The sequence below is a fragment of the Mirounga leonina genome, unplaced genomic scaffold, assembly GCF_011800145.1.
Source record: "Mirounga leonina isolate KUSES-001 unplaced genomic scaffold, KU_Mleo_1.0 Mir_366, whole genome shotgun sequence".
Lineage (NCBI taxonomy): Eukaryota > Metazoa > Chordata > Mammalia > Carnivora > Phocidae > Mirounga > Mirounga leonina.
In genome coordinates this window covers 14,453,752-14,479,859 of record NW_023270709.1, presented here as the reverse complement: position 1 = coordinate 14,479,859, position 26,108 = coordinate 14,453,752, and the positions used below count along the sequence as shown (strand labels likewise).

The 26,108-nt window shown below is 44.0% G+C and overlaps 1 protein-coding gene across 2 annotated transcripts; it reads right to left on the bottom strand.

Annotated features, from left to right (window-relative positions):
• Window positions 1-864: 864 nt before the first annotated feature.
• On the bottom strand, window positions 865-7,883 carry EDN1 (endothelin 1). Of its 2 annotated transcripts, none has more exons than XM_034985682.1 (5): window positions 7,260-7,883; window positions 5,533-5,698; window positions 3,984-4,142; window positions 3,716-3,829; window positions 865-2,144 (listed from the first exon to the last, which is right to left on the bottom strand). In XM_034985682.1, exons 1-5 carry the CDS (start codon window positions 7,321-7,323, stop codon window positions 2,042-2,044), a joined length of 606 nt encoding a protein of 201 aa, XP_034841573.1. In that variant the 5' UTR covers window positions 7,324-7,883; the 3' UTR covers window positions 865-2,041. The 2 variants fall into 2 exon arrangements, with proteins under 2 accessions (XP_034841573.1, XP_034841572.1); XM_034985681.1 differs by having other exon boundaries at window positions 5,533-5,701; window positions 7,260-7,882.
• Window positions 7,884-26,108: the final 18,225 nt, after the last annotated feature.

Here is a 26,108-nt window from a genome sequence, read left to right as displayed (position 1 = left end):
ATGTCCCTTAGTTGTGTAATTGTTGGACAACAGTGATCATCATGAGCTAATATTTGTTGAATTCTAGGCATTCTTTCCTATTAGGAAAGGAAGGGGAAGAGTCTTAAGAGCTCATCAAGCTCTTCTGGGCTTCTGTTGGTAACAACCATTCGAAACACCAGTCTCCCGGATGGTTTGGCAAGACCAGCAAGGCAAAGTGGAGAGGAGGATGCAGCACAATGCCTGTGCCCCAGACCCAGCATTCGGTATCTCCACCACCACTGGCCTGTGTGCAGTCCTGGGCTCCCACAGAGCAGCAAAAGCACTTAGTGTTCCTTAATAAACAAAAGTCTAAATCTGAGCCAAAAAGAAAAAAAAAACAACAACCATAAATAAATTTAAAAAGCTAGGGAAGGGGGGCTTACTTGCTCTGAACCGGCTGTTTCCTCCAAGCATTTTTCTGGTGTGGAACTGTGTATAATTAGGTACGTTTTGGGGAGTCATCTTGCCACTGCTTCCTTCAGCCCGCTGATTAGGAGAAAGCACCTCTCACCACCCCATCCGCTTTAACTGTGGGATCCTGTCTCATAGCCTAAGCGAAGTTAATGGATGAAGCAAGCCCCTGGAGAGTTTTTGAGGAGAAGAGGAAGCAGAAGGCTGCTATCCAGGGAACGATGGAGGTATTAAAGCTGGGTTTTTGTTTTGTTTTTTTACCTTAATATAATCTAAGGGCAACTTTTAAGATCCAGATCAAGTTCTTTTGTGGTTAGCCAAGACTATTTTCCTTCTTATTGCCACCCAAAAAAACAACTTTAATCATTTCCCTTCATGATTCTTAGCACTTTGGCCCACTTCTTGGGAATTTCAGAAATGATTCGAAATCAGTACAGTAGGGGAAAAATATTTATTTTCTAAAGTCGTTACCTTGACAGGCAAAACAAAGCATTTTCTCAATTTCATTCAGAAATACATTTTTAAAAAAATACATAGACCAATATGGCCTGCCCAAACGTATATTTAACATGGTAAATATAAGGAATAAATTGTTTTGAATATAAATATCTATAAAAAAATAAGTACATCAAAATTTAATCCAACCTCTTCCATTGGCCAGTTACATAAAGGAAAATAATTTTACTGCTTTAAAGCATAACCAAATGTTTACTTTGCAACATCTTTCAGAAACAACCCTAAACCATTTTGTTTCTAAGGATCAAGGTAAGGGAACCTTCTGATTCAAGGGTCTTTTTTCTTATGAATCAGAGTTAGTAGATTACTATGAAAATGTTACATCTACTACTGACATGGTAGACCAGACATCTATGAGGCCAAGATTGACTATGGGGGTTCCGGGGGAGGGGATGGCAGGAGGGGGCCGAGCTGGGGGGCAGGGGAGGGGGATGATAATTAACGGTGGGAAAGTACTTCTACCAGAGTGCAATAGAGGTGAGGTAGACTCAGATTCATCAAACCCATCCCGATTTACAGTAGTAACAGCTTCTTTTAGTTTTGCATTTTGTGAATTTAAAAAGCAAAAAAAAGTCTTTTTCTTTTTTTTTTTTTTTTACTTGAGTGTCCTTCGAGTGTGTTTTCAATTTGCGCATTCCTTAGAAAATCTTTGCGTGGACTTTGGAGTTTCTCCCTGAAATGTGCCAGGCGCCTGAGTGAGACACAAACACTCCCTTCGGACCCTCTTCAGAAATTCCACCATGTATGGAATCTCCTGTCCTCCCTCTGGAGGATGACACCCTAATTCACAAGTCACTGTGTGTCTCTCTGCTTTCTGAGTGGTCCATTGTCACCCCAAACGAGGAGAGATGAAAGCGGTTATCACTGATGGAAGCAAATGAAGATGGGTTGGGGGACTCCTTAACCTTCACTGTAATGTTTAGAGCGAGGGCACTGGTCCATTGCCAGTCTGGAACAAGAAATGGTCAAAGCAGGGAGGATGCTTTTGCTCTGATCCCAGCCGTGGGGAGAGAGTGCAGAATCAGCCACAGGGTTCCCTCCACGGAGGGGAAGGCTTGCGGGCGGGCCAGCCACAGGCCCCGGGGACCTGCCATCAGTGTGTTCGGTTGTGGGTCACTTGCTTCTCTCTGTAGAGCTCCGCTTTCAGCTTTGCGACACGAAAAGCTGTTTTGATGCGGTTGCTGATGGTGTCCAACCTATTAAAACAAGACAAGAGAAAACAAACGTCATTTAAAAAAAAAAAATTTCTAGGCAAAAGAGGCAGGCATCTAAAATTAGAATCCGGCACAAACAAATCTAAGTCTGGTTCCTGAACTTTCCCCACTGACCTCAACAGTATGCTACTCTTGGTTAAACTCAAGTGAAAATGCAGCCCCTCCCCACCTTTATGCTGGGCATGGGGGGAAGGGGAGAGGAGCTATGGTCATATCTAAAGGGAATTGGGCATTCAATGCAATTTTAAAGTACAATTTTAAGGTAAACTAGAGATATTCTCTTTTCTTCTGTTGCCCCATCGCAGCAACCACCACGGGATTCTATACATAAACTACCTCCATGTAGGTCTCAAATAGCCATGGATGTCTTCTTAATCACAAAAGGAATTAAGGGTGACTTGGTGGGAAAGGAACAAAAAGAGATGAGGAGTACAGGTAGGCCCAAAGTAAATGGTGTATGGCGATTAAAAAATATAAATCTATGTTTTTTGCAGGTTTAATGTTTTCTTTTGGCAGGAAAAAGAAACTGAACTGTAATAGTGATTTAATCGTTGATACAATAAAAACGAATAGAAAAATAATAATAATTTCCAAGTCAGTTAAGGAATTGTAGCTTATGGAACCTGATGATCTGGAGGGAGCATCGGGGGCCTGACATTATAAATATGGAAACAACAATGGCCAACGAGACATCCCAGATAGCTGAGGATGTCCCACCCATCAGCAGTAAACAATGCAAATGTCACTGCGGCTCAACACACTTTGATCACAGAACTCCTTGCCACTGGATTTCTAGGAAAACTTTCCATGGACCAGGAGAGGGAAATGTAGAACACATGACAGCTCCGAGTGCAGATTTCCTCTTGTGAATTCCAAGAGGTTTTGGATTTGGAAGGGTCATCCCTCTAGAGCTGCCCATCACAACCCCCGAGTGTGGACTAATGTGCGTCCCTTCTCGGCCCCAGCTCACGACCGACTAGAAGAGATGAGAGCTTTTCAGAATGACATGGGCTCTCTAGCAAATGCACTTCCCTATTTTTAAAAAATAAATAAACCCCCCCAAACAGCATGTTCTAATGCTCACCTACCTAATGACTTTATTTTTCCCTTTGGCCATTGGAGTAACTGCTACTTTTTGAAGAACTTGATCATACATGACACTTTGATTTAAAAATAAAATGAAGTAATATAAAATAAACATCAAAACTCCTTTCCCGGAAAGGATTGTTAATTTCTCAAGGAAAGTGGCAAATGCATTGACTTGGAAAAGCAAGGACTAGATATGACCAAATGACAAAGTTGTCTGTAGATGTATCTTGGGAAAATCTAACTTTAGACTGAGTGGCACATGCTTAAGATCATCCAAGTGTATAGTAGGCAAAGGTCTGCATTCAAAAATATTTGAGAGGGATTCCTTTGCTCTTTCTAATCTATTGACTATGAAGATCTTTGTTCTTTTCTTCTAAGCCTTTCTTCCATCAAGGTGAGAGTACCTGGGGGAGCAACCCATTAGCACTGGTGACTGGGGCTAGCTGTCCTTGGGAGTCTCTTACCTTCTTATTTTTCTTCCTGCCACCAGCTGCTGATGAATACACTTTTCTCCAAACTCAGAACAGTCTTTTCCTTTCTTATGGTCATTCCAGCCCTTCTCCATACTTTCTTGGTCCCTGTTAAAATACAGATAGGACAAAACTTTTCAGCAATGGTATCTTCAGCTCTCACAAAATCTCTGTTAATTTCTCTTAAACAAAAAGGCAACATCATGGCAGGAAGATCAGGAGGCCATAAAACTGACTGAAAGCAAAAGGGTTTCTACCTCACCTGAGTTCTTTTCCCGCTTGGCAAAAAGTCCAGCACTTCTTGTCTTTTTGGCTAGCACATTGGCATCTCTTCCTGTGGTCTGTTGCCTTTGTGGCAAATAAATCCTTTAAGGATCGCTTGGACCTAGAAGGACTTCCAAGTCCATATGGAACAATGTGCCTATTATCAAAAAAGATGAACAAAAGATATTAGCATAATTAATAGTCTTTGAAATGATGCATTCTACGTGCCCATCAATGGCCCTTAGTGTGTATACCCTCGCCAGGAGAAAACCAGTTTTCTAACTCAATGAAATTCCATTTGGATTCTTAAAAAATTTCAGTCTCTTCTCCACACAAGCAGCTTTGGTTTTTGTCCAAGATTATGACATCTCTGCTTTGGTGTCTGTTTCCTATTTTCTTCCTTTTCTGACTTTCCATCTACTTAACAGCTACTGCGGGGGAGGGACTTCGATGCAAAACCATGACTCACATGATTTTGAAAATCTATTTTCAATTTAAGTCATATGATAATGCCAAAAGTGCCTCCTGAGTGTTGGGGGGGGGGTGTCGGGTAAGATCTACTACGGCACGCATGGTTCACCCCCAGCTTCGCACATCTCCTGCAGCTGGTGACTAATAGAAGGACTCTTCGCCAGAAGGCTCCCCGGTAAATTCCAAAGTGTCCCTTCTGAGCCTCACCTAAAAGGACTAAAGTCCTCACCTTGGTAGCATCACCTTTTAAGTATTAGGCTCACTGTGGTTTTTGTTTGATTTGATTTTGTTTGGATTTTGGGCATCCCTCACCATAATTGGCCACCCGGTACGGGACACTGTGTCCCGTGTTTTTGTTTACAACTGTGTCTGATGGGTGAGCCAGTTTTCAGGGTGAAGGAGGGGGAGAACCTGCTTTCCTCCGGCTCTGGAAGCAGAAGAGAAATCTGTAGACCATGTTTCTATTGCTGTCTTGAAATGGGCTTTTCTAAGGGGAGAGTACAGAGGAGTCACACACCCTTGTGCCAGGTCTGGCTCTGCCCCTGGACTCATTCTTGACAAGTGATGTCCACAGTTTGGGTTTGTGCTTTTCTATAAGTAAAATGAAGGGACTGATTATCACTCTTTACAATCCCTTCTGCCTAGCAGGAGTAGGATGGGTTAGACTAACCCATGTCCGACCTCGGCAGTTTATTCCCTAAACCCAAGCAGATCCCACCAAAAAAAATCCCCCCTCAGAAATATGTGACAGAGTCCTGCTTGCCATCAGCATTTTCCATCTCTCCTGTCCTGAGTCTTTGAGCCACGGGGACTCAGAAGACCCTCCCCTGTGTTTCAAAGAACCACCCTGCCTGGTATTTTCAGGAATGGGGTGGGGGGGGCACTCTCCGCACCCCCACCCCCGAGGCACCTTCATGTCATCAGAAGTGCTACCTTCAGAATCCAAACCAGGAGCCTCCCCACTAACCCCCCCCCCCCCACCCCCGCTCCAAAGCAATGAGCATCCCCGGGCTCCAGTCTCTGGAGAAGCCAGAGGTAAGGAATAGCTAGAGTGACGACGCCCTCTAGAGACTCACTCGGGGGTGTTGACCCAGATGATGTCGAGGTGGCAGAAGTAGACGCACTCTTTATCCATCAGGGAAGAGCAGGAGCACCGTTTGGAACGGCGGGCCCGCCAGGGTGCACTGGCAGCAGACTTCTCCCCTCCACTGTCCAAGCCTGTGCTGAGCTCCGCGCCCAAGACCGCTGGGGAGAGAAAGAGCAGGTCAGCAGGGCATGTCCCCTGGGATCTAGCGGAGCAGATAAAAGCCCATGAAGCCTGCAGCCCGCCTTCAACAAGAAACACAGAGCAAAAAGGGCTCTTTATCTTTTCCCTCCTTAACATGACTTCACCTTTACCCCCCACTGGCTTATCCACTTTCAAGGAGATTACACGTGCAGCAGGAACAGCCACCTGAAAAGGGGACTGACTGACCAGCCCCCAGAGAAATGCGTGGACATGCTGCCTGTTAGAAATCTGGGGTGGCTTCTGCATGGAATTTAGTAGGACAGCCCAATTTCGTAGGACAGTGGCGTAAAGTGGGCTGATGACCAAAGCTCTAAAGCTACATAAATCACCTGCCTCTTCCTAGGTTCGGAGCCACTGCCCCCTGCAGTTTAGGGGAGTACCCACCGTTTCACACCTGGTGGAGGGCAGGGAGTAGCCCAGGTGATACACAGTCCTTGAAATTAGCTGAGGTTCAAGAGCTTTGAGGGGATGATTAGAGAGAAAGAAGAGAAACCAGCTCTACAATACTCATCACACATGGTAAACTCCAGAGAAAGTACTGACCTAGGGTGAGACTGAGCAGCAGCTCCGGGACCTAATTAAGGTTCTGTGGATTTTGAATTCAGGATCCCCGGAGGAGGATGGCGTGTGGGGGACTCGCCACCTCCCCCTTCCCCGCTGCAGCATGGCCTCTTCTTACTGACAAGTTAGCCATGAGGCTTATCTGCCCAATTTTGTACATTTCAAATGATCAGACACATTCCAGGATTTTCATTCCCTTGACATCTTTTCTCTTTAGTCAGGGTCATGAAAAGCCACACACAAAAAAGGGCATTGACCCTAAGAGGGGGGAAATGGGCAGATATACATGTACTATCTAAATCCTCAGGCAGCCAAGATTTATCTTAGTTTCCCTCCCACAACAGGTGAATAAAACTGAAAATAGACCTCACACTGTTTTGGGTGCCAAAAACCTGCCAGAAGAAGCCTAAAGTCAATAATGACAAATTTTAAAGAAAACATCTGCTTCACCCTGAAACCACCCGAGGGTTACTCAACAGACTGTTCTGCAGGTGATTTTACTGCTCATATACTGCTTGAATGACTTGAATAAAATTCCTTGGCTTCAAGCTGAAATGTTTAAATATTTTACACATTCACACACTATTAAAACAGTATTTAAATAAGATATATAAGTCCTTATATGTCCTATCACCTGTGCGAACACATATGTTGCAAATACACATTTGGCCAAATTATATCTTGTCTTTACTTTTCTTGAGTTATATTTTTAAAAGCCAAGGAAATACACTATATACTTATAACAATAAGTTATTTTAATGCTATAGGAGCAATTGTTTTCAATAGAGGAATTATTTTTCCCCACTAGAAAACTTAAGTAGCTTTGAGCAATAATTCCCAGACACTTGCTATCTAAGCTGCAGTCATCAAAGAAGGGGAAAACAGAAGCAAGAAAAACACTAAGGTGGACAAGAAGACGTTAACGTTCAGAGGTTTCCAAGTCCCCGTGCCTACCTGCTTCTGGAGCTCCTTGGAAAGCCACAAACAGCAGAGAGAAAATCATGGGGAAATAATCCATTCTGGGAAAAAAAAAAAAAAAGTGTGTGGCGGGGGGAATCAAAGTCCTCCCCTGCCAACTGAACCCAAAAGAAGACGAAGAAAAATAATAATAGCTTCGGGTCTCTCAAGGCGCTTCTGGTTATTCAGATCTCGAAGTGAGCCTTCAGCCTAAGTGCTCTTTAACGGAGAGAAAAAAAGAAGTTTTCTGCCAGCAGGGCCGGCAGTGGGAGAGGTCTGCGGACGCACGCGGCGGTGGCGTGCGGGGGACAGCTGGGAGCGGTCTGCGGACGCACGCGGGGACAGCGGCGCCGACCGGACCGAGGACCCTCTGCGCGCTCGCCCCAGCGCCGCTGTAGAAGCGCGTCTGACTTGGACAGCTCTCCGCCGCCTTTTTATATTGAACCCCTATAGAGTGGGGGTAAACAGCTCCAACTTTATTCCAGCCCCAGACAATGTTATTGTGTTATTAGTCACCAACAGGCAACGTGCAGCCGGAGATAAGGCCAGGCTCTAAAGGAAATCACTGCTAACTTCAGAGGCAGACGCCCGCCGTCTGACAATTCAGGGGCAGGGCTAAGAACAAGAAAATACCCATTAGAGACCTTTGGTAAACCTGCCCGTGCAGCGCTTGAGTCTGCTTCCCCTTTTGCAAGCTGCCAGCCCCAGAGTTCAAGAATCAGAAGAGGGACTCCAGAAAAGTCATACCATTGGTATGAAAAGTATGAGCTACAGTTTAAATAGATTGTATTGTTGTGCGCGGGGATTTTTGTTGTTGTTGTTGTTCCCTTCGTTTTCCTTTTATGTCTCCGATTTCTTAGTGTTGATCAAACAGGGGAACTCTCTCCCCTCTTCACTCCCCCCCTCCCACTGGGGGTCAACTGATTTTGGCAGATCGAGGTTCTTGTCCCTTACTCCAAGCCCCCTCCCCCAAGTCTTTTTTGCTAAAGTTCCTTGCGCGCACGGTGAAAAAGATCGGTGAAGGAATGGCAAGGAAAGGACGTTTAAAAGAAAAATAGAGCCCTTTCCAGGCACATACCCAGTGCTTTCGATATCACTGAGTAGAAACCCCTATAAACTTTTTTTTCTGTGCCCACCCTCTTTCCCCTTCCCGGAACGCCCCCCGCCTTCAATAGCACCAATGTTGAGAAATATCGGGAGAGGAACGCCAGGGGGAGATGAAGAGCTACAGGGGCTGATGTTTTCTGAGCACAAACACTCAAAGCCCTGGCGGCCCCACACACAGAAGGAACGCAGCCTGAGATGGGGGCCGAGGAACAGGAAGGACCGGCGCCTCCTCCCGTGAGAAAGGGGTGCCCCTCAGAACATTCACTTACTCCCTGTGCAGGGACATCTTTTCTGAATCGTTTTCCCCCTCGGGTTCTTCATTTAGGGCAAAGGGGTGTTCTAATACAGGGATAGGTGGATATGAAGTGCATGCAGGCGGTGTTGGGAAGGAGGAAATGGCCATGCTGAATTAGGAGATCAGGTAATACCTCACATGTAATAGTGCGTTTACATTTTCAAAGCAATTTCTGTCTGTTTGCCCTTGAAATACCCCTCAAGGACCCACGGGGCAGCCACTGTGGAGTTGAACGTGCTGTAATCATATAAAGTGAAACATAATCTAAGACATTGGCTTTTTCCAGGAGCCTCATTTTCCAGGTGGGAAATCCAGGGCTCCCAGAGCTCCCATGCTCTACTGAAGTTCTTGCCGGGCATTGGGTAAGGCCCAGGCGAGAAGTTTAGAGCACCCTCCCAGCTCAGGAGAAAGGTGGATCTACATCTAGCACCTGGGGACACCATCGCATAGATGCTTCCAGCATTTCCTCACCTTGTTTAACTCCAGTCCCCTCCCCCAGGGTGGGCAAGGGAGGGGTATTCAAATGTGGATCCATTCCCAATACTCAGGAGGATCCCCTCCAACCATTTCTTCCTCCTTCTCCCTGCCTACCCCTCACCTCTAGAATCAAAAGGACAGATTTCATCCCAGCACGAAAGCTGTGGACCTGGGCACCCTGGGCTCCCTGGACCTCCCTGGAAGTCCCCCCTGGGGAGACAGTCACAGTAGCGGAATCAGGTGCAGAAGGAGATCTGTTCCCTGAAAGAGCCACTGTAACAAGAGCTGGAGCTGAAGGAGAGGCAGGAACCCTCCCTCCCACACCCACACCAGAGAGGCCTCCACCCAGGCCCCGGGGGACTCTGCCTGGGCCTTCTGCCTCTTCATAGGCTTACCTCAGCCAGCCCTGGGGGCTGGGGAGGGCACAGCTCACCCTAGAACGGGGCGACATCACGCTGGAAGCCAGCTTTGCCCACCTCAGCTCTGGCTGGTGTGTCCCGACCTCCTCCCTGCAGAGGGAGCACAGGGAGAGCGGAGAAGAACTGATGTCCCATTCATAGGCTCCAAGCTCCCCCGCAACCCCCCTGCCCAGCGAGGGAGACGCGGCCTGGGATCCCGCTCACCCCCTCTTTAACTTCCTGGCAACTTTGACAAAACCCTGGTCACAGTCAGAACCAACCTGTCCTAAGCTCCTCCCCGGAAATGACCCCTCCCCCCCCCTTCCCAGTCTCTCCAGGTTGAGCCTGGGTTACCCTCCAAGCAGGCAGGCCCCCTCCCCACCACTCCCACATGACTGGGGCTGCCCCCGCAGGGCCAGAAGCGCCCAGCAATCAGGTGGAGACGTGAAGCGAAATGAAGCTGCCCACACGCCTTCCCACAGTCTCCCCTCCTCTCCTGTGTGTGTCATCCTGTGCACGCGAATACAAAAAGTGGGTAGTGATCCGCCCCCACCCCTGACCCCAGGCCTTCTAGGACTCTGTAAAGTAAATGCACAGGGTTTCAGATCTGGGTGAATCCCACTGTTCCAAGTGCAGTCTCGCCCCCATCTCTGAATCCTGAGTTTCCAAGATGCCTATGGGCATGTGTATGGTGGGTGGTCCTCCCCTTCTCTGTGTGTCTTGCGGGGAGCAGTGGGATCTGCCTTTTCCGTCCTTCTCTCCATCTCCACCTCGGGGTGCGGCCCCCTTTCCTTCTGCCAGAGGAAGGGGAAGCCCCTCTCAAGCTCAAAAAAGGCAGCTCGGTACTGCCAGGCAGCTGCCCAGCAAGATATTTTCCCAAGAAGCAAGAGAGGGAGGAAGAAGCCCAACAAACCAGTTTTACAAGCTCCGTGCTCCCACCTTTCCTCCACTTCCAGCATGGCTAGACAGGGAGGTAGGAGAGATGGAGGTTAAAAAAGCCGGGCAAAGTAATACATGGGGACATCCCACCTCCCTCCCCAGCCCGCACCCCACCCCTCCAAGATCTAGGAGGGTGTGGGCTCTTTGTAGCCACAGACCTCAGAGAGGAAAGGAAAGGATAGGGAGAGAAGACTTAAGAACATGGCTTTTTTTTTTCTTCAATAGAACAGTTTGCTATTGCTGTTCTTGCTTTTGATGTTACACTTGAATACTGGAAACTATTTGATAAAGCTATTTTTTATGTATTTCTTTCTGTACCTCTTACTATGTATTAATAGATATCTATAAATAAAACACCCTGAGCCCCAAATGCAGATACTACACAGTAGCAAAGTGTACTGTTTTTAGCACTCCTCAGCTTTGCTCTTTCTCAACTTTTGCGTAATAACATTTGCAGCTTTGCCAAGCCAATAAATCTGGCGTGAGATGTTGCATTTAGCTCAGCAAAAAGAACAGCCGTTAGGTTGCTTGATGATAGCCCAAAGAATGGGAAACTAGTTTAGTATAGGCACGGTGACGCTCTCCATGTCCCTAGACTTGGTTCAGTCGTAATAGTGTTGCCTGTTTGACATTTTCAGTCTGCATGGTGCAGAGTACAGAGGTCCCATCGTGCTGTTTTGCAAGAGTGTGCACTACAGACATTACTCCATGATCCATTACACACCTCCCGGAGTCATGAACAACACAGCTTCTCTCTACAGCCCAGAATATAATGGTCGATTCAGCGAAGGAAATAGGATGACACTCAGGAGAGATTCATCACCTGCATTTTACAAACATGTAATGCATGCAACTCAGTCTCCTTGATACTTTCATCCATAAGCCAAAAACAGCAAGTCTTTAGTTTCAAAGAATATGTGCAATTCTTTAACATGGCATTCACCCAACCTCAGTCATTCATAAACCTCTTTCACAGTGTTGCCATCCTTGTGGGCCACCCGTACATTTTTAAGGAATATTCTCCATTCACTGACTAATTCTTGTTTTTTTTTTTAAATTTAATTTATTAAGGAGCTGAGGGAGCGAGAGAGAGCATGTGCAGGGGGAAGGGCAGAGGGAGAGGGAGACGCAGACTCCCAGCTGAGCAGGGAGCCCAGCGTGGGGCTCAATCCCGGGACCCCGAGATCATGCTGTGAGCTGAAGGCAGACGCTTAACTGACTGAGCCACCCAGGCACCCCGTGACTAATTTCTTTTACTTGAATAACTTTAAAGCAATTTACTATTACTGCTATCGTAAGCAACAGTATACAAGAAGTCATGCTTTGTATGGCTAAGTAATGTACATGAAGTCATAGTTTAATACACGTTAAAATGAACATAACTATTGTGTCTTCATTAAGCTATTGGAAATAAAAAATATTCAGCCAGGTACTATCACCTTATATCCTAACACCAATGTACTTACCACTCTTAGGGAATATGGCTCCTTACATGTAATGTCTTACATTTTGTTATGTTAAGAAGCCCTGGTTTAATTCAGCTCTCTGAATCTATTTTCAAGACCATCTCAAAATGTTCTGCATCGAAACTCTCATATGGGTGTATTTCAAAGAAAACAGATATTCTGGCCTTCAGAATCTACAAAAACAAAGAGTCCATATCCAAAAGAGTTCCTACTCGATATTTCCGCTGGGTTTATTGCTTTAGTGTTTTGGCATTTATCTTGTTTTCCACCCCCTATCCTGAAGTTAAATACCCTCTTGAGTGTTTTCGCTGGCATTCCCCCCACCCCCCGCCCACATATGGACATAGAGATTGGAATGGGAGAGTAATTATAATATTTCACACATCAGAGAGACCAAAAAATGTGTCGGCCAGTGGCTGCCTCCCCATCTTTTTCTCTTTAATTTTAATTCTGTGTAATTTATGACATGTGGAACTAAAGAGACTCTGATGTAGGGATTAAAAAAGAACACCACTTGAGAGTGAATCGAGTAGAATCAAGTCACTTCATTAAACCTGATTTATGTAGTCATTCTAGACAAGCTTCCCTCCTGTGTTTTTGAATGAGATGGTAAAAAAAAACTCATTCTGGAGCAGGTGCCCATAAATATGATGGCTACCTTCATGTTTCCTTAGGCCAGAGGCTTGTGTGTGAGTTAGTAGGCTGCTTCCGGTTCAGTGTTGTCAGAATGCTTTCTGTGACTCCATTTCATTATTGATTGTGTATTTCTTTTTTTTGTTTTTTAAGAATTTTTTGTAGAATGGTGATTACTGGGGGGGGGGGGCAGTAAATTTTGTCAAAGGCTATAAGCTTCCAGTTATAAGATGAATAAGTTGTGGAGATATAATTTACAGTTTGTTGTTACAGTTGACAATGCTGTATTACATACTTGAAAGTTGCTAAGAGTATAGCTTTAAATGTTCTTGCCACAGAAAAGAAATGGTAATTATGTGATGTGACAGAGGCGTTAGCTAAGCCTACAATGGTAAGCATTTGCAATATGTAAGTGTATTAACATCTATCAAATCAACACTTTCTACCCCTTAAACTTATAGTGTTATATGTCAATGATATCTCAATAAAGTTGAAAGGAGTTTCTTTTGCACCTCATCTATAATGACAAAAAATAAGCCAAGTGTCTTAGCATTTTCTCAATTTTTGTGTAATAAAAGGCTTTTGGTGTCCTGCTGAAATTTAGAGCTACCCTAGGAAAGTAGCAAAAAATGACTCATTCAAAATTCATTTTCATATTAGAAATCTGAAAGCAGAAAGTTTCCATTATTTTATTCCTCCAATTTCATGTCTGTATATATGTTCATTGAGCCCCTACAGGGTGTCAAGAGTAATTCTAGGTACTTCATGTGTTCCAATGGAAAGGTACTGTGGGCTTTGTATTCACAAGTCAATAAACTGGCACAGGATTAATCAAAGCCAGCAGGCGAAAAGCAAAACTGGGAGGTGGGAGGAGGGAGGACGATCATTGAGGTGGTGGGGGAAGCTGAGGTGTTTTTAAAGGAGCAAGGACTGTGATCATACCAGACACCAAAATGATTCAAGAAATAATCATGGAATAAAGGAGGCCAAATGGAGGGTCTAAAAGATAGCAGGAGAGATCTTCAAAGATGAGAGAATTTGGGAGCTGGGACAGAGGACAGGAATTGGCTAAGAAGGGGCAGGGCGTTCTAATGAGACAATTTGCTTGTTGGATTTACAGTTTTAGGGGGACCAGATGGCCGATGATGAAAAAGAGAAAGATCGTGTAGGTGACCTATGTGGTCAACGTGTCCCATACCCCTGTCATGTACCAGTAGGATGTAGAACATCTACAGTTTTCACACTGTGGTTTCTGAAGTCCTGATGGACATGGGCCACTGAAAGGAAAAGCCACAGGAACCATGAAGAGCTCCTTCCGAGTACATAAGCTCAAATGATGTTGACAGACCATTGTGTAGACTATGTCGCCATTGGAAGGTCTGGATTCTATTGTATTCGAAAATATTAAATGAGTTAAAATTATTCCCAGATTTTGCAGTTCTCCTTTTTGGACTCAGCCATTTTCAGGGGGGAAACATGTGGTTCACTATGGAGTTCTAGACTGTTCCTTTCATGAGAAAAAATTGAATGCAAGGATTATTTTTGTTATTCCTATCTGCTGCCTACCTACAAATAAGAATGCAACCCTCCCTCTCTAAACTATCACTCTGACAAAAGTACATTTCTCTTCAAGTAATAATTTTTTCCCAAATCTGAATCTGCAGTGAGAAAGGAAAGAATATTTATTACTGGTTGTCAACATAGGGAAAAAAAATGGGGGAAAAGTGGGTTACTTTTCTAAAGGGGCATTTGGATTCATTTAAACATGCAAATTTAATTTCACAAGCTCCAGAATATATTTAACGCTAAGGGTTGTGTTTTATTTGGCATTTGTGCTTTTTTCCATTTGGTCTTTTGATGAAAAAAAAAAAAAACTTGGAGTGGTTACAAGAATAATTTTCCTGGAAATTAATGTCTTTACTTTTTTTTTCTGTGAAGCTTAAAACACTCCTGCATACTTTTTGTTTTAATATTATTTAACATTTATTGATTAACGTCCCCAAGTGTAATTTTTACTAAGGACAGTGAGCTAAGTCCAAAGACATTGAATTACATTTCTCTCCTAGGTGTGACTCACAAGAGCAAAGAATGCAGAGCGGTGGCATTGTGTTCGTTACCACCTTAGGCTGATTTATTTTAGAGAAATATGGGAAAAAGAAAACTGGAATAAAATGAAGGAAGTTGGGAGGTGTCTGCTTATGGCTGAATTTCAGGCCACTGGAGGTCTTCCGGGAAAGCGGTACTGAAGGTTCACTTTAAAAGGAGGGGAGGGGCGAGGAAGGGGGGGGACAGGAAAGGGGAATCTCGGGGAAGGGGGACAGGGAGGGGAGGCTGGGAGGAGAGGGTCAGGCGCAGAGCTGTGCCCCCGGTTCTCAGTCCCTCTCCTTCCTGGGATGTGAGGGAAGCAGGGAAGCATGAGTTTAGAGAGTTTGGAAACTGATAATGTTCATGTAAAAGCGCACTATCTTGCTACAAAGTGGAAAAGATTTTGAGCTGCAAAGTAGCTTGTTTAAAGAATTTTTTTTCTCCCAAGTTGTTTCAAGACTAGTCAGGGAGAGCTAACATTTTCTAGATAAAACATTTTAACAGCATTGTTTCTTTCTGGCTGTTCTTTCTCCCCCAACATCCATTCTATTTTTATACATTATCTGGACGAAACTATCTTTTTGGACTAATGACCAGGTCTCTGCACCAGTGGCCTCCTTTTCTTCAATTCTTTCCCCAAACCCCTCCTCCCTTCTAAGAAGCATTTTGCCAATTTATGGTGACTTGGACCCCACAAAATGGGACAAGGAGCACAGGTTTCCCACATGCATGGAGATTCCCAACCCACCTCCCCTCCTTGATTGGTTAACATCTTTTTAGAACTATGGATTGTTTTCTTCCTGCTCTCAGAGGATGACCTAATCATATGGAGGATGCTTTAATCCTAATGATGTTTTCAGTTCCTTTCAATCAAATCTGTTCTTATTTTACTCTTTCCCTTTATGAAACATAATATGATGTTGCTTTAAAACCCTAGATATGTAATGGAAGAAATGATAAAAAAGGAATACATTCTCAGGAATTTTTCAAGGGCTTCCAGGGAACAGGGAATCAAAAAATGGGAACCACCCTTGGAGGACCTACCACCCATTATGTGAAGAACAGGGGCAAAAAGAACACATTAGGAAAGTAAAATTTACCTGGGTAAAATGACCCGATCTAAAATTTAGTCAGAATGCTAAATTATGAGAACACCCAATTCTTAGGAAAGTGGAACTCTTAACAGTATTATGGTCCACAAAGAAGTTCTCCGACTCAGCAGGAACTGGCGTGAGCTGACTGGGCAACCCCTCACTCACACACACAGAGGACTTAACCTCTTGATCTGCCTCTTCCCGTTATAAAAGGGGAAACTATCATCTGCTATTTATCTCAAGGTGCCTTGAAAAGAGCTTAGTTGAGGCTGTATGTCAAAGAAAGGAGACAACCATACTGCTTGGAAGAGTTTAAAGAGTGAAGTATATACAGAGATCCACCTGCGATTCTTTTTTCAGCCAAGGATCCACTAAAAGAGAAAAGAGCCAGACTTCACCAATGCATAATGCAATAAAAGAAGTGTGAAGAAGGAAAGAGGAAGAATAGTTTTATCTAAGCCACCGTTACTGGATGTTGACTATGGGTGGGAGACACGAGGGACGCTTAATATCAAAATCATAAGTAATGGCAGAGATCTTGGATTTGAAAAGTCAAAAAACCTGAAACACAAGAGACAGCGTGCACGGGGGTCTGAAAGAGGAAAGGTTAGGCCATAGGCACAAAGGTACAGTTCAGACACTGAACATGTGAGTTCGTCCTCATTATAACTGAAAACATAGGACTCGAGCTATGAAGTGGCAGTAGAAAAAACACAGTCTGCAAATATCTAAAAAGGACAAGAAAATTATTCTGAGGGGGGAAGAGTCCCTTTCATTTTAATCGCCTGTAATTGTTTCCTGATCTGGGGTGAAATTTGTTACAGAAATTTTCAACTGGGCTGCAGAGATGCTAAACTGATCATAGATAAAGCCAAAGCACTAAAATGCCTTAAGTAGTTAGAGAGAGAATGAAGAATTTCAATTTTCCAATTTAGGACAGTGTTAGGAGAAAATAGTCACATATTATTCAATACAACAGTGTATGGAAAAGGCTATTGTGGAGTATGAAGTTATTATTAATAACAAGAGTATGCTATTAAGAAGATTAAGTTATCACAGAATAGAAAGGAGGAAATTTTCTCTCCTGGCCTTACCTTTTTTTTTTTAAAAAAGATTTATTTTTTTGAAGGGGGGGGGGCAGGTAGAGGGGCAGAGGGAGAGGGAGAGAGAGAATCTCAAGCAGACTCCCGCTTAGTGCGGAGCCCGACGCGGGGCTCGATCCCACAACCCTGAGATCATGACCTGAGCTAAGAGTCGACCACTTAACTGACTAAGACACCCGGGTGCCCCCTGGTCCTACATTTTTATACCATTAAAATTCACATCAATGCCAAAAAGTCAGAACTGGTGCTAATTCTCTTCACTGAGAATGTGAAGACCCTTTCATTATTCCGCTGGAGTTGTTGGGATTTTTTGCTTTTGGTTTTGGTTTTGTTTTGGTTTGGTTTTTGGTTTTTGGTTTTGCAAGCTTTAGTTCACTCCAGAAACTAGCTTTTCTCTTCATTTATTTTGTTGCAGAATTGTATTTTCACAGATTAAAGCCATCTTTACATCTGTACTTGGTTATAGTCTCCTCCTTACATTTTTTATGTAGGTTTTTTTATAAGCAATTCCAATAAGACTTCTTCCTGTTTAGTTACACAGATTTCTACCCTTTTCCTTCTTCCTCCAAGTCATTTTTGACTGGATTTCTTCTAGTTATGCTTTTTTTTGAGTCATATTTTTATTTTCCCATTCTTCTTGAACACTTTCCCTTTTAACAATCTCTGGAGGGTCATACCTAATTTTTACTGTGAGTTTTGAAATCTACTTTCTAGGAATCCATGATATCTGCCTGCCGTCATTCTGGATTTTCCTTCTTTTACTGTTGAAATGAATAATAGGTCATTAGTTTCACTTAAGGTTCTTATCATTTTCATTTCACCAGATTTTCCTCTCCGGTTCAAGTTTTCCAAATGACATCTCTCTGAGAAAGGGCTGTGCGAGAAAATGCAGAGCCAGAACATGTGAGATTCGTTGATAAAGGGAAATCTGTTCTCGGATACCCTGCCGTAGAGAAATTTATCCGGAACTAGCCCAATTCTGATCTCTCTCTGACCCCTGACCCCATCCCTCCAGCTTCTCTTTTGTTTCCGCGCTGGGAGTGGCTGGCTGGTATCCTGGTTCACAGACCCCTTTATCCTCCACCCCAACCCTCTGTCTAATCCTTCCAGCTCAGCTCTGCCTTGCAGACCCAGCTCTCCTCCCTCAAACTGACTGCCTACAGCTGCACTTCTCTGGGGAGGCTCAGGAGACAGAGCCCATGGCCTCCCCATCTCATTTTCTCGGGGCCATGTTTGTAGGGTACACCTCCCCATCTTACCTCCGGTCCTGGTGTGTGGTAGTGAAAAAAAAAAAGCCCTGAGTGTGAATGGCAAAGAGAATTTGCACTGCAGAGTGAAAAAAAAAGGCACCATTTCTGTCTCCTTAGATCCTCAAGGCAGTGGGAGAGACAGCCAAAGGAGTAAATGGACAAATAAACAAAAATTGACAAGTTCTGCTAAGGGCTACTCAAGCAGGGACTATGATGATTTTATGACTACTAACTTGGGAGGTTGGCTGCAAAAACTGCCACCGGGGGTCAGGGGGATAAAAATATACAAATTCAGATGGAAAGGCAGTATTCTTTCAAAAAATAGGCCAAGCACCAAGCTTTATAAATGACTCAAGTATTCAGGCTGGCTTTTGCAAGAGGCTTTTAAGTATAGAGTGTAAAGGAAAAGTAAATGTAAATGCGACATATATAAAAAGCTGAATGTGGCTGTGATTGTTTTACGAAGGGAGTGTGGCCCCGCATCAGAGATTAAAGACCTTCGAGGACCTTCAGGAATGGCCCCAGGAGTGCTGTTGTGAGGGCAAAGAGTATCAAGTATCTTCTTGAGCTGACGCGTTTCAAGAAAAGGAAAGGAAAGGACTGGCCACCCGGTGGCCTAAGACCAGAGATCTCAGCATTCATGTGGTTTGCTGAATTTTAATCTGAAGAAAATATCCCAGTAGGATACCGTAGCAGTTATTACAAATAGTAAGGGTCGCCAACAAACTTTGTCAGCTGCAAGCTATCCAAGGCTAACTGTACCAACAATGAGTGTATGAGGGATAACTGGATCCCAATAATTGGACCCCAGTTGGGGTCTTCTGCTTCTCCTCCTAGATACCTTCTAGCTAGTTCTTCCTGGAGAGAAAAGAGGAGATAAAATTTAAATCAGTTAAGGGCGCCTGGGTGGCTCAGCTTTCAGTCGAAAGCGACTGCCTTCGGCTCAGGTCATGATCCTGGAGTCCCGGGATCGAGTCCCATGTCGGGCTCCCTGCTCAGCAGGGAGTCTGCCTCTCTCTCTCTGACCCTCCCCCCTCTTGTGCTCTCTCTCTCTCTCATTCTCTCTCAAATAAATAAATAAAATCTTAAAAAAAAAATTTAAATCAGTTAATTTTCTAAGTCACAAAGTGTTCCAGCAAAGAGTTCGTACACAGGAAATCAGACTAACACCCAGCATTCTCATAAGGAATAATCTGAATTTTAATTCATCACCAAGTCCCAGCCTTTCAGTCCTCTCCATTCTGGTTAATCAAGAGTCCAAAAGTCAAAATCAAAATCATATGTCCGTCCTCCACCTTAATCACAAGAGGCCCCAGAGCAGTGGGCAGAGCACAAGTGTGGAGGATCGCAGCAAAGCCCAGGGTGCACATCCTAATTTGAAAAGGCAGGTGGCAATCCCAACCTGCAGGCCCTTGGCGTCTGTCACACTATTGTCTTCGAGCTCTTCCACCCCTTGGGCTGGTCCAACTCCATTTATCTCAGGTGCGTCCCTTCCTTTGCCAACTCCTGAAATATTGGAATTTCCCGGGTTCTGCCCTTGGCTTTTTCCTTTCCTCCCCCAACAAATGCCTTCTGGTTAATTCCATCCATGTTTTGTTTTGTTTTTTTTTGCCTTCGGACCTCTATGAAAAAAAAATTTGCTTCTTACTAATTATGTAACCTTGGACAAGCCACTTATCCTTGCTCCCTGTTTCCGTTTCCTCATCTGTAAAATGTGGAAGGAGTCGTGCTCACACCATTTATTGTTGTAAGGTCTACATGAGTTCATCTGGGTAAAGCATGTAGAATGGTTAGCACATAGTCAGTGCTTAATCAATAGTACCTATTGTATGATCACCATCCTTCTGGTTGCCCAAGCCAGACAGACACCTGGTTCTCTTCTCTTCCCTCCTTCCCAGTTGTATCAATTCCCTCTCCTGGTTGCATGTCCACTTGTTGGATTGCTTCAGAACTTCATGACTGGTTCCTGCCACCAGACCTCAACCGTTCTCCACGAGGCATTCACCACTTCACAAGACAATTAAATCAGTTTATCTTATAACTTACTAGCTGTTTCAATACAAAGTTTCGTGGGGAGAAAATTGGACTAGCCCCCAGCATCACAATCAGATCATATGAACTTGTATTTACAGCGAGGTCCCTGTCCCTCCTTCCTTATCACTCCAGATAATCAAAAGTACAAAAACACACCGAAATAATCATATGCTTTGATTCAAAATGCTGACAGATTTATTTTTTAAAAGTGCAAAACTAGCTCTATTTTTTCCCCCCACTTTAAATCCTGCACTGATTTCCCACAGTCCTCAGGAGGAATCTAAGCTCTAAAATGGCCTTGCCCCCCAGCCATATGTATGCAAGCAGTGTCCTTGACCGGGTCAGGCTCTCTGGAGCCTGCAGCAGTTTCTTTGTGCTTTTTCCCTCTGCCTGCGGGGAGGTTGTCCCTCATCCTCCACCTTAATCACCAGGGTCTCAAAACTCAGAATGGATGCCACCTCCTTGGGGGAGTGTTCCCTAACACCCCACCACGCACATATGTTACCAAGCCGATACTGAGGTTTGTCATCCTCTGGCTAAGATTAAGGGGAGGTGCCCCTCCTGAGCGCTCCCTTGGAGTGACTGTACAGCTTCCTTGCGCAACACTTCACTACGCCCCATTATAACCACCAGTTACTCTTCAGCCTCACCTTTGAGACTGTAAATTCCTTAGCGTGAAGGAATGCACTTTATTCATCTTTGTTTCCCAACTCTCACAGTACTGTAACTTACTTTTAGAAGGTCCTCAGGGTTGCTGGAGTGGGGGGTGGGGTGGGAGGGATGGGGAGACTGGATGATAGACACTGGGGAGGGTATGTGCTCTGGTAAGCGCTGTGGAGTGTGCTAGACTGTTGAATCTCAGATCTGTACCTCTGAAACAAATAATGCAATATATGTTAAGAAAAAAAAAAGAAGAAGAAGAAGGTAGCGGGAGGGGAAGAATGAAGTGGGGGAAATCGGAGGGGTAGACGAACCATGAGAGACGATGGACTCTGAAAAACCAACTGAGGGTTCTAGAGGGGAGGGGGGTGGGAGGATGAGTTAGCCTGGTGGTGGGTATTGAGGAGGGCACGTTCTGCATGGAGCACTGGGTGTTATGCACAAACAATGAATCATGGAACACTTCATCTAAAGCTAATGATGTAATGTATGGGGATTAACATAAGAATAAAAAAAAAAGAAGGTCCTCGGTAAAACTTTTTTTTCCTAGTTTATTTTTTTTAATTTAAATTCAGTTAATTAACATATAATGTACCATTGGTTTCAGAGATAGAGGTCAGTGATTCATCAGTCTTATATAACACCCAGTGTTATATAAGGTGGCAATCCCAACCTGCAGGCCCTCCTTCATGCCTGGCACCCAGTTACACCATCCCCCCCCAGCCTCTCCCCTCCAGCAACCCTCAGTTTGTTCCCTATGATTAATAGTCTCTTACGGTTGGTCTTCCTCTCTGACTTCATCTTGTTTTATTTTTCCTCTCTCCCCCTGTGATCCTCTAAGTAAAACATATTTTTAAATACAAACTGAATTCATGATGAACATAAAGCTCCTAGCCCATGGTTGTGCTAACAGTCACACAGTTCCCCCTCTCTTCCCCTTGTTACAAATCGCCAGCTGGATAAAAGTTCTCCCTCTTAGAGATTGTCCTGAAACTATCAACATCTTTGTGTAAATCACAAAATCTTTGTGGGCCAGGATTCTCTCTCTCTCTTTTTTTTCACTTGCACTCGTATACATTCAGGCATGCCAAGGCGCACCTGCTACTCCCCTTTCACGGCCTGGAGTCACTTTGCGCCTTAACTGACTAATGAAGAAGGGAGATTTGAATGTGAGGCCTCTGCCCTTCAAATGTCCCCTATGACGTTTCCAAAAGGAGTGTTTGTTTAGCCTACCTGAAAGTGTTGCCCTGGATCCTGTTATAAAGGAAGTAGGAAATTTTATATTTATATGATGAGTTATCATCTTCACGGTCAAGTCCAAAGGTTGGGGGAAAAGTGAATTTTGGTAACAGTAGAGAAGAAAAGTGCTAACGGCAGATCTGCTGTGTCAAGTGAAAGTTGTCTATTTTAATCAGGATTTTATAACAAAAGAAATATGTGTAACCGGGCCGAGCCTCTCTCTTCAAGAAGTTATGCCAAGACTCCTTCCCATCCCTCTCCTGCCTTCTTAATGAGAAGTGGCTTCAGGGCCAAAAATGACTCATCAGGACAGGATTCTCTGCTTGTCCATGTGACTTGTAAAGAAGTGTGTGTGCAAAGGAAGTAGTGAGTGGGGATGCCAGCGGCACGCAGCCAAGTGAGGGGCCCTGGGGCCATATAGCCAACTTCTGAGCAAGAGCCTTTTGGGGGACCCCATGGGTAACACTGGAGGTACTCTTGGGATCAAAGGGTTTTTTTGTTTTGTTTTGTTTTGTTTTGTTTTAACACTGATTTCTTTATTTTAGAAGGAGATGGGTCCAAGGGGCAGAGGGAGAGACAGAAAATTTCAAGCAGACTCTTCGCTGAGTGCAGAGCCCGACATGGGGCTCGATCTCACCCCCACCCCCCGAGATCATGACTTGAACCGAAATCAAGAGTCAGACACCTAACCGACTGAGCCACCCAGGTGCCCAGGAATCAAAGTTTTTTGAGGTTGCATAGTGTCCTGGTATACCGCTAAACATTTGGATCCAGAAGGAAATTGACTAGAAATTTATCGAATTCACATCATGGGTCTTTGGGAATATATACCAGCAGTAGAAAGGAAAACTTCCAAAAATTTTTCTAGTAGGCAGGACCCAGTCCTCCCACCGAAGAATCAGAATTATTCCCTAAACCCAAACAAGGTAAACTGAAACATTACTGAAAGTGGAGTCGGAAGGCCTACATGGAATCCCAGATCTCACACGGACTATTTGTCTTGTACAGTTGGCTTCTCTGAGCCTTGGTTTCTATCCACATGGGCCAATGGGATGCTAACTAACTGTGATGAAAGTCAAATGAGACAAGGATTTTTAAAGCACCCAAAACAGTGTCTCATTCAAAGCCAGTGTGTACATGGTTTTAGTTCATGCTGGAAATACTGATGTACAGTCTCTCATGGACCAGGTAGTATTTTAGATGCTGGCAATACAGTTCCTGATCTCATGTCCTTAAATTCTAATAGAGGAGAAACACAAGAAACAAGACTTTGGGCTGAATTGAAATTAACATTTTGAAGATAAATTGTCACTTTTTCTATCAGGAAGCTATGTTCTTTTACTAAGGACTTTCTATGATTTATTAAATATGCCCAATGTACTTTGATGACATGACAAGGCTCTGTACTAATATGCAACCAATTTTCTCTTGAAGTCATAGAGCCTTTTATTAAAAGTTCTTAAGCTGGGGCGCATGGCTGGCTCAGCCGGTGGAGCGTGCAGCTTTTGATCTCCGGGGTTGTGAGTACGAGCCCCACATTGGGTATAGAGATTACTTTAAAAAAATCTTTAAAAGGAAAAGTTCTTAAGTTGCTAAATGCCTCACAGCCCAGTTTTCATATTTATCTATATCTAAATGAAATCCATTAAAATTAGTTGCATCTCAAACTTTAACTTTAGCTGGTTAATACTTCTAAACAGTGTGGTGTATATATTCACAACTCACTGGTCAAAAGACAATTCATTTAATCACATTGAAAAATGCACCAAATATTTCTTCTGAAAGCAGAGGATTTTTGTTGTTGTTGTTGTTGCTTGGTTTTCTGGTGAGTTTTTTGTTTGTTTGTTTATAATAGTGAAGACCGAGGGAAGGTAACATGAAATTTCAGCCAGATGAAGCAGAAGCCAAGTACAACACATGCCTATAAAAAAGCTTCTCTTTATGTAGTGCACCACCCCCACCTCATCAGTGGTATTTAACACTCATGGCTCTTCTATCGTATGACCACTTCATCCTTCCCATTAAAGTTGATGGCCCTGTTTTGTTCCATTTTCCACAAGAGAAGACTTTCTTCATAGCTCCAATTCTTTAGTATTCTTGACCAAAAAGGCCCTTACTGGAATTCAAAGATAGCACAAGGCTCTCACTTGAACCATGAGTCCACTAAAGTGTTTCCTATGGTCTGATGAATTGGGGTGCTGATTCAGGCCAACTTGCAGATCCCTGAGCTATTGTTAGAACCGGGAACTCTGCAGGTAGGTCATGGCTTTACAACGTACAGTTCCGCATCTCTCACCGATGTTTAAACATATCCCTTAAAAAGAAAAAGACATATTGCTAAATTTGGTGTTGTCCTGAGTTATCTTAATTGTTAATAGCCCTCGAATATGCAAATCATCCAGATGATTCATTATAGGCAGATGTTCATTTACATTATTAAGATGAAGACATTTTTAAGTTCTGAGGGGAACATTGTAGGTCTTTTCCCTTGCCCTCCCTCCCGACCACTGAAAAAAGAGATAAGATTCAGAAATACTGTTTTATACCCCACCCTAATAACCTAATTGTAGTTGCATGAGTGAGTCATGTTCTCCCAACTTCACATGTGCCTGAAATCCATGTCACCTCTCTATTTGCCTACTCCCCCACTTTCTTCTAGGACTTGACTTAGGAGTTTGGGAAGGCCTCCTTGGATGCCCCCCCATCTCCCCAGCAAGTTGTCCCTCCTCTGTGCTTTCAATGCACACCATTTTGTTCCATTCTTAGCACCTGTAACACTGTAGTATATTCACAGTGTATTTGTAGGTGTTCATTACTAGACTGGGAGATCCTTGAGAGGCTGGGCCATGTCTTTCATGCCTGGACCCCCATTAAATAAATGAGATTGATTTCAGGGCATTTAATAAAAACTGGAATAGCACCCATTATGTTCTATCTTCCACACCCATTCCCCATCTACCCAAACCCTTGTGGGCCACCCCTGATGTTCAATTTAGAGCTTCTGGGGTATCTTCTCCACTTCTTTTCCCTTTCAAGGCTCTCTTGGACCCATATTCCACAAAGAGCACAACTTGATACTTATTAGCTCCCTCTTCTCCCTCCATATTTGTCTTGAATTATTTTGCAGGTATGAAAATGTGAGATGCAGTCATATGATTAATTGTCCCTGACTCCTTACTCACTCTTCCCAATTCTCCTTATTTCCCTACCCAAGGCCCAAATTCCAGTTTCTTCTCCTTGTTACATTCCCCGCCACCCCCTGCCCCAGGTCCGGTATCAGAAGGAGCTAAAAGGGGCGCCTGGGTGGCTCAGTTGGTTAAGCAACTGCCTTCGGCTCAGGTCATAATCCTGGAGTCCCTGGATCGAGTCCCTCATCAGGCTCCCTGCTCGGCGGGGAGTCTGCTTCTACCTCTTACCCTTCCCCCTCTCATGCTCTCTCTCTCTCATTCTCCCTCTCAAATAAATAAATAAAATCTTTAAAAAAAAAAAAGAAGAAGAAGAAGGAGCTAAAGGGTTGGCCCTGATTTCTGCCTCCTCTTTGAATCCTGGTGAATTCTTTAGGAAAGCATTCTGACCAGTCTCTGAATCATTGGAAAAAGGCAGAGAGGCTCTCTCAACCCTATATCATGTTGGCCATGTACCATCTCAACTATGATTATGTTGAAATATGTTCATATTTCTCCAACTTCATTTTCTCTTCTCGCCCTTGCTTAGTCATTTAGGACTAAGTTTAAAAAATGAGTGGCTACCATTGGGGATAGACAACAAATATAATTAAGGCTCAATTTTCATCCAAAGAGATATTAAAATGAGAAGTGTAGTATATCCATTTGCTAAGACTGCCATGACCAAGTACCATGGACTGAGTGGTGTAAACAACATAAGGTTTATTGTCTCATAGTTCTAGAGTCTAGATCGAGATGTTGGGGAAGTTACGTTTTTCTGAAGCCTCTCTTCTTAGCTTGTAGATGGCTGTTTCCTCGCTATGTCCTCATACGGTCATCCGTCTGTGCGTGCACATGTCTAATGTCTCTGTGTGTCCTAATTGCTTCTTACAAAAACACCA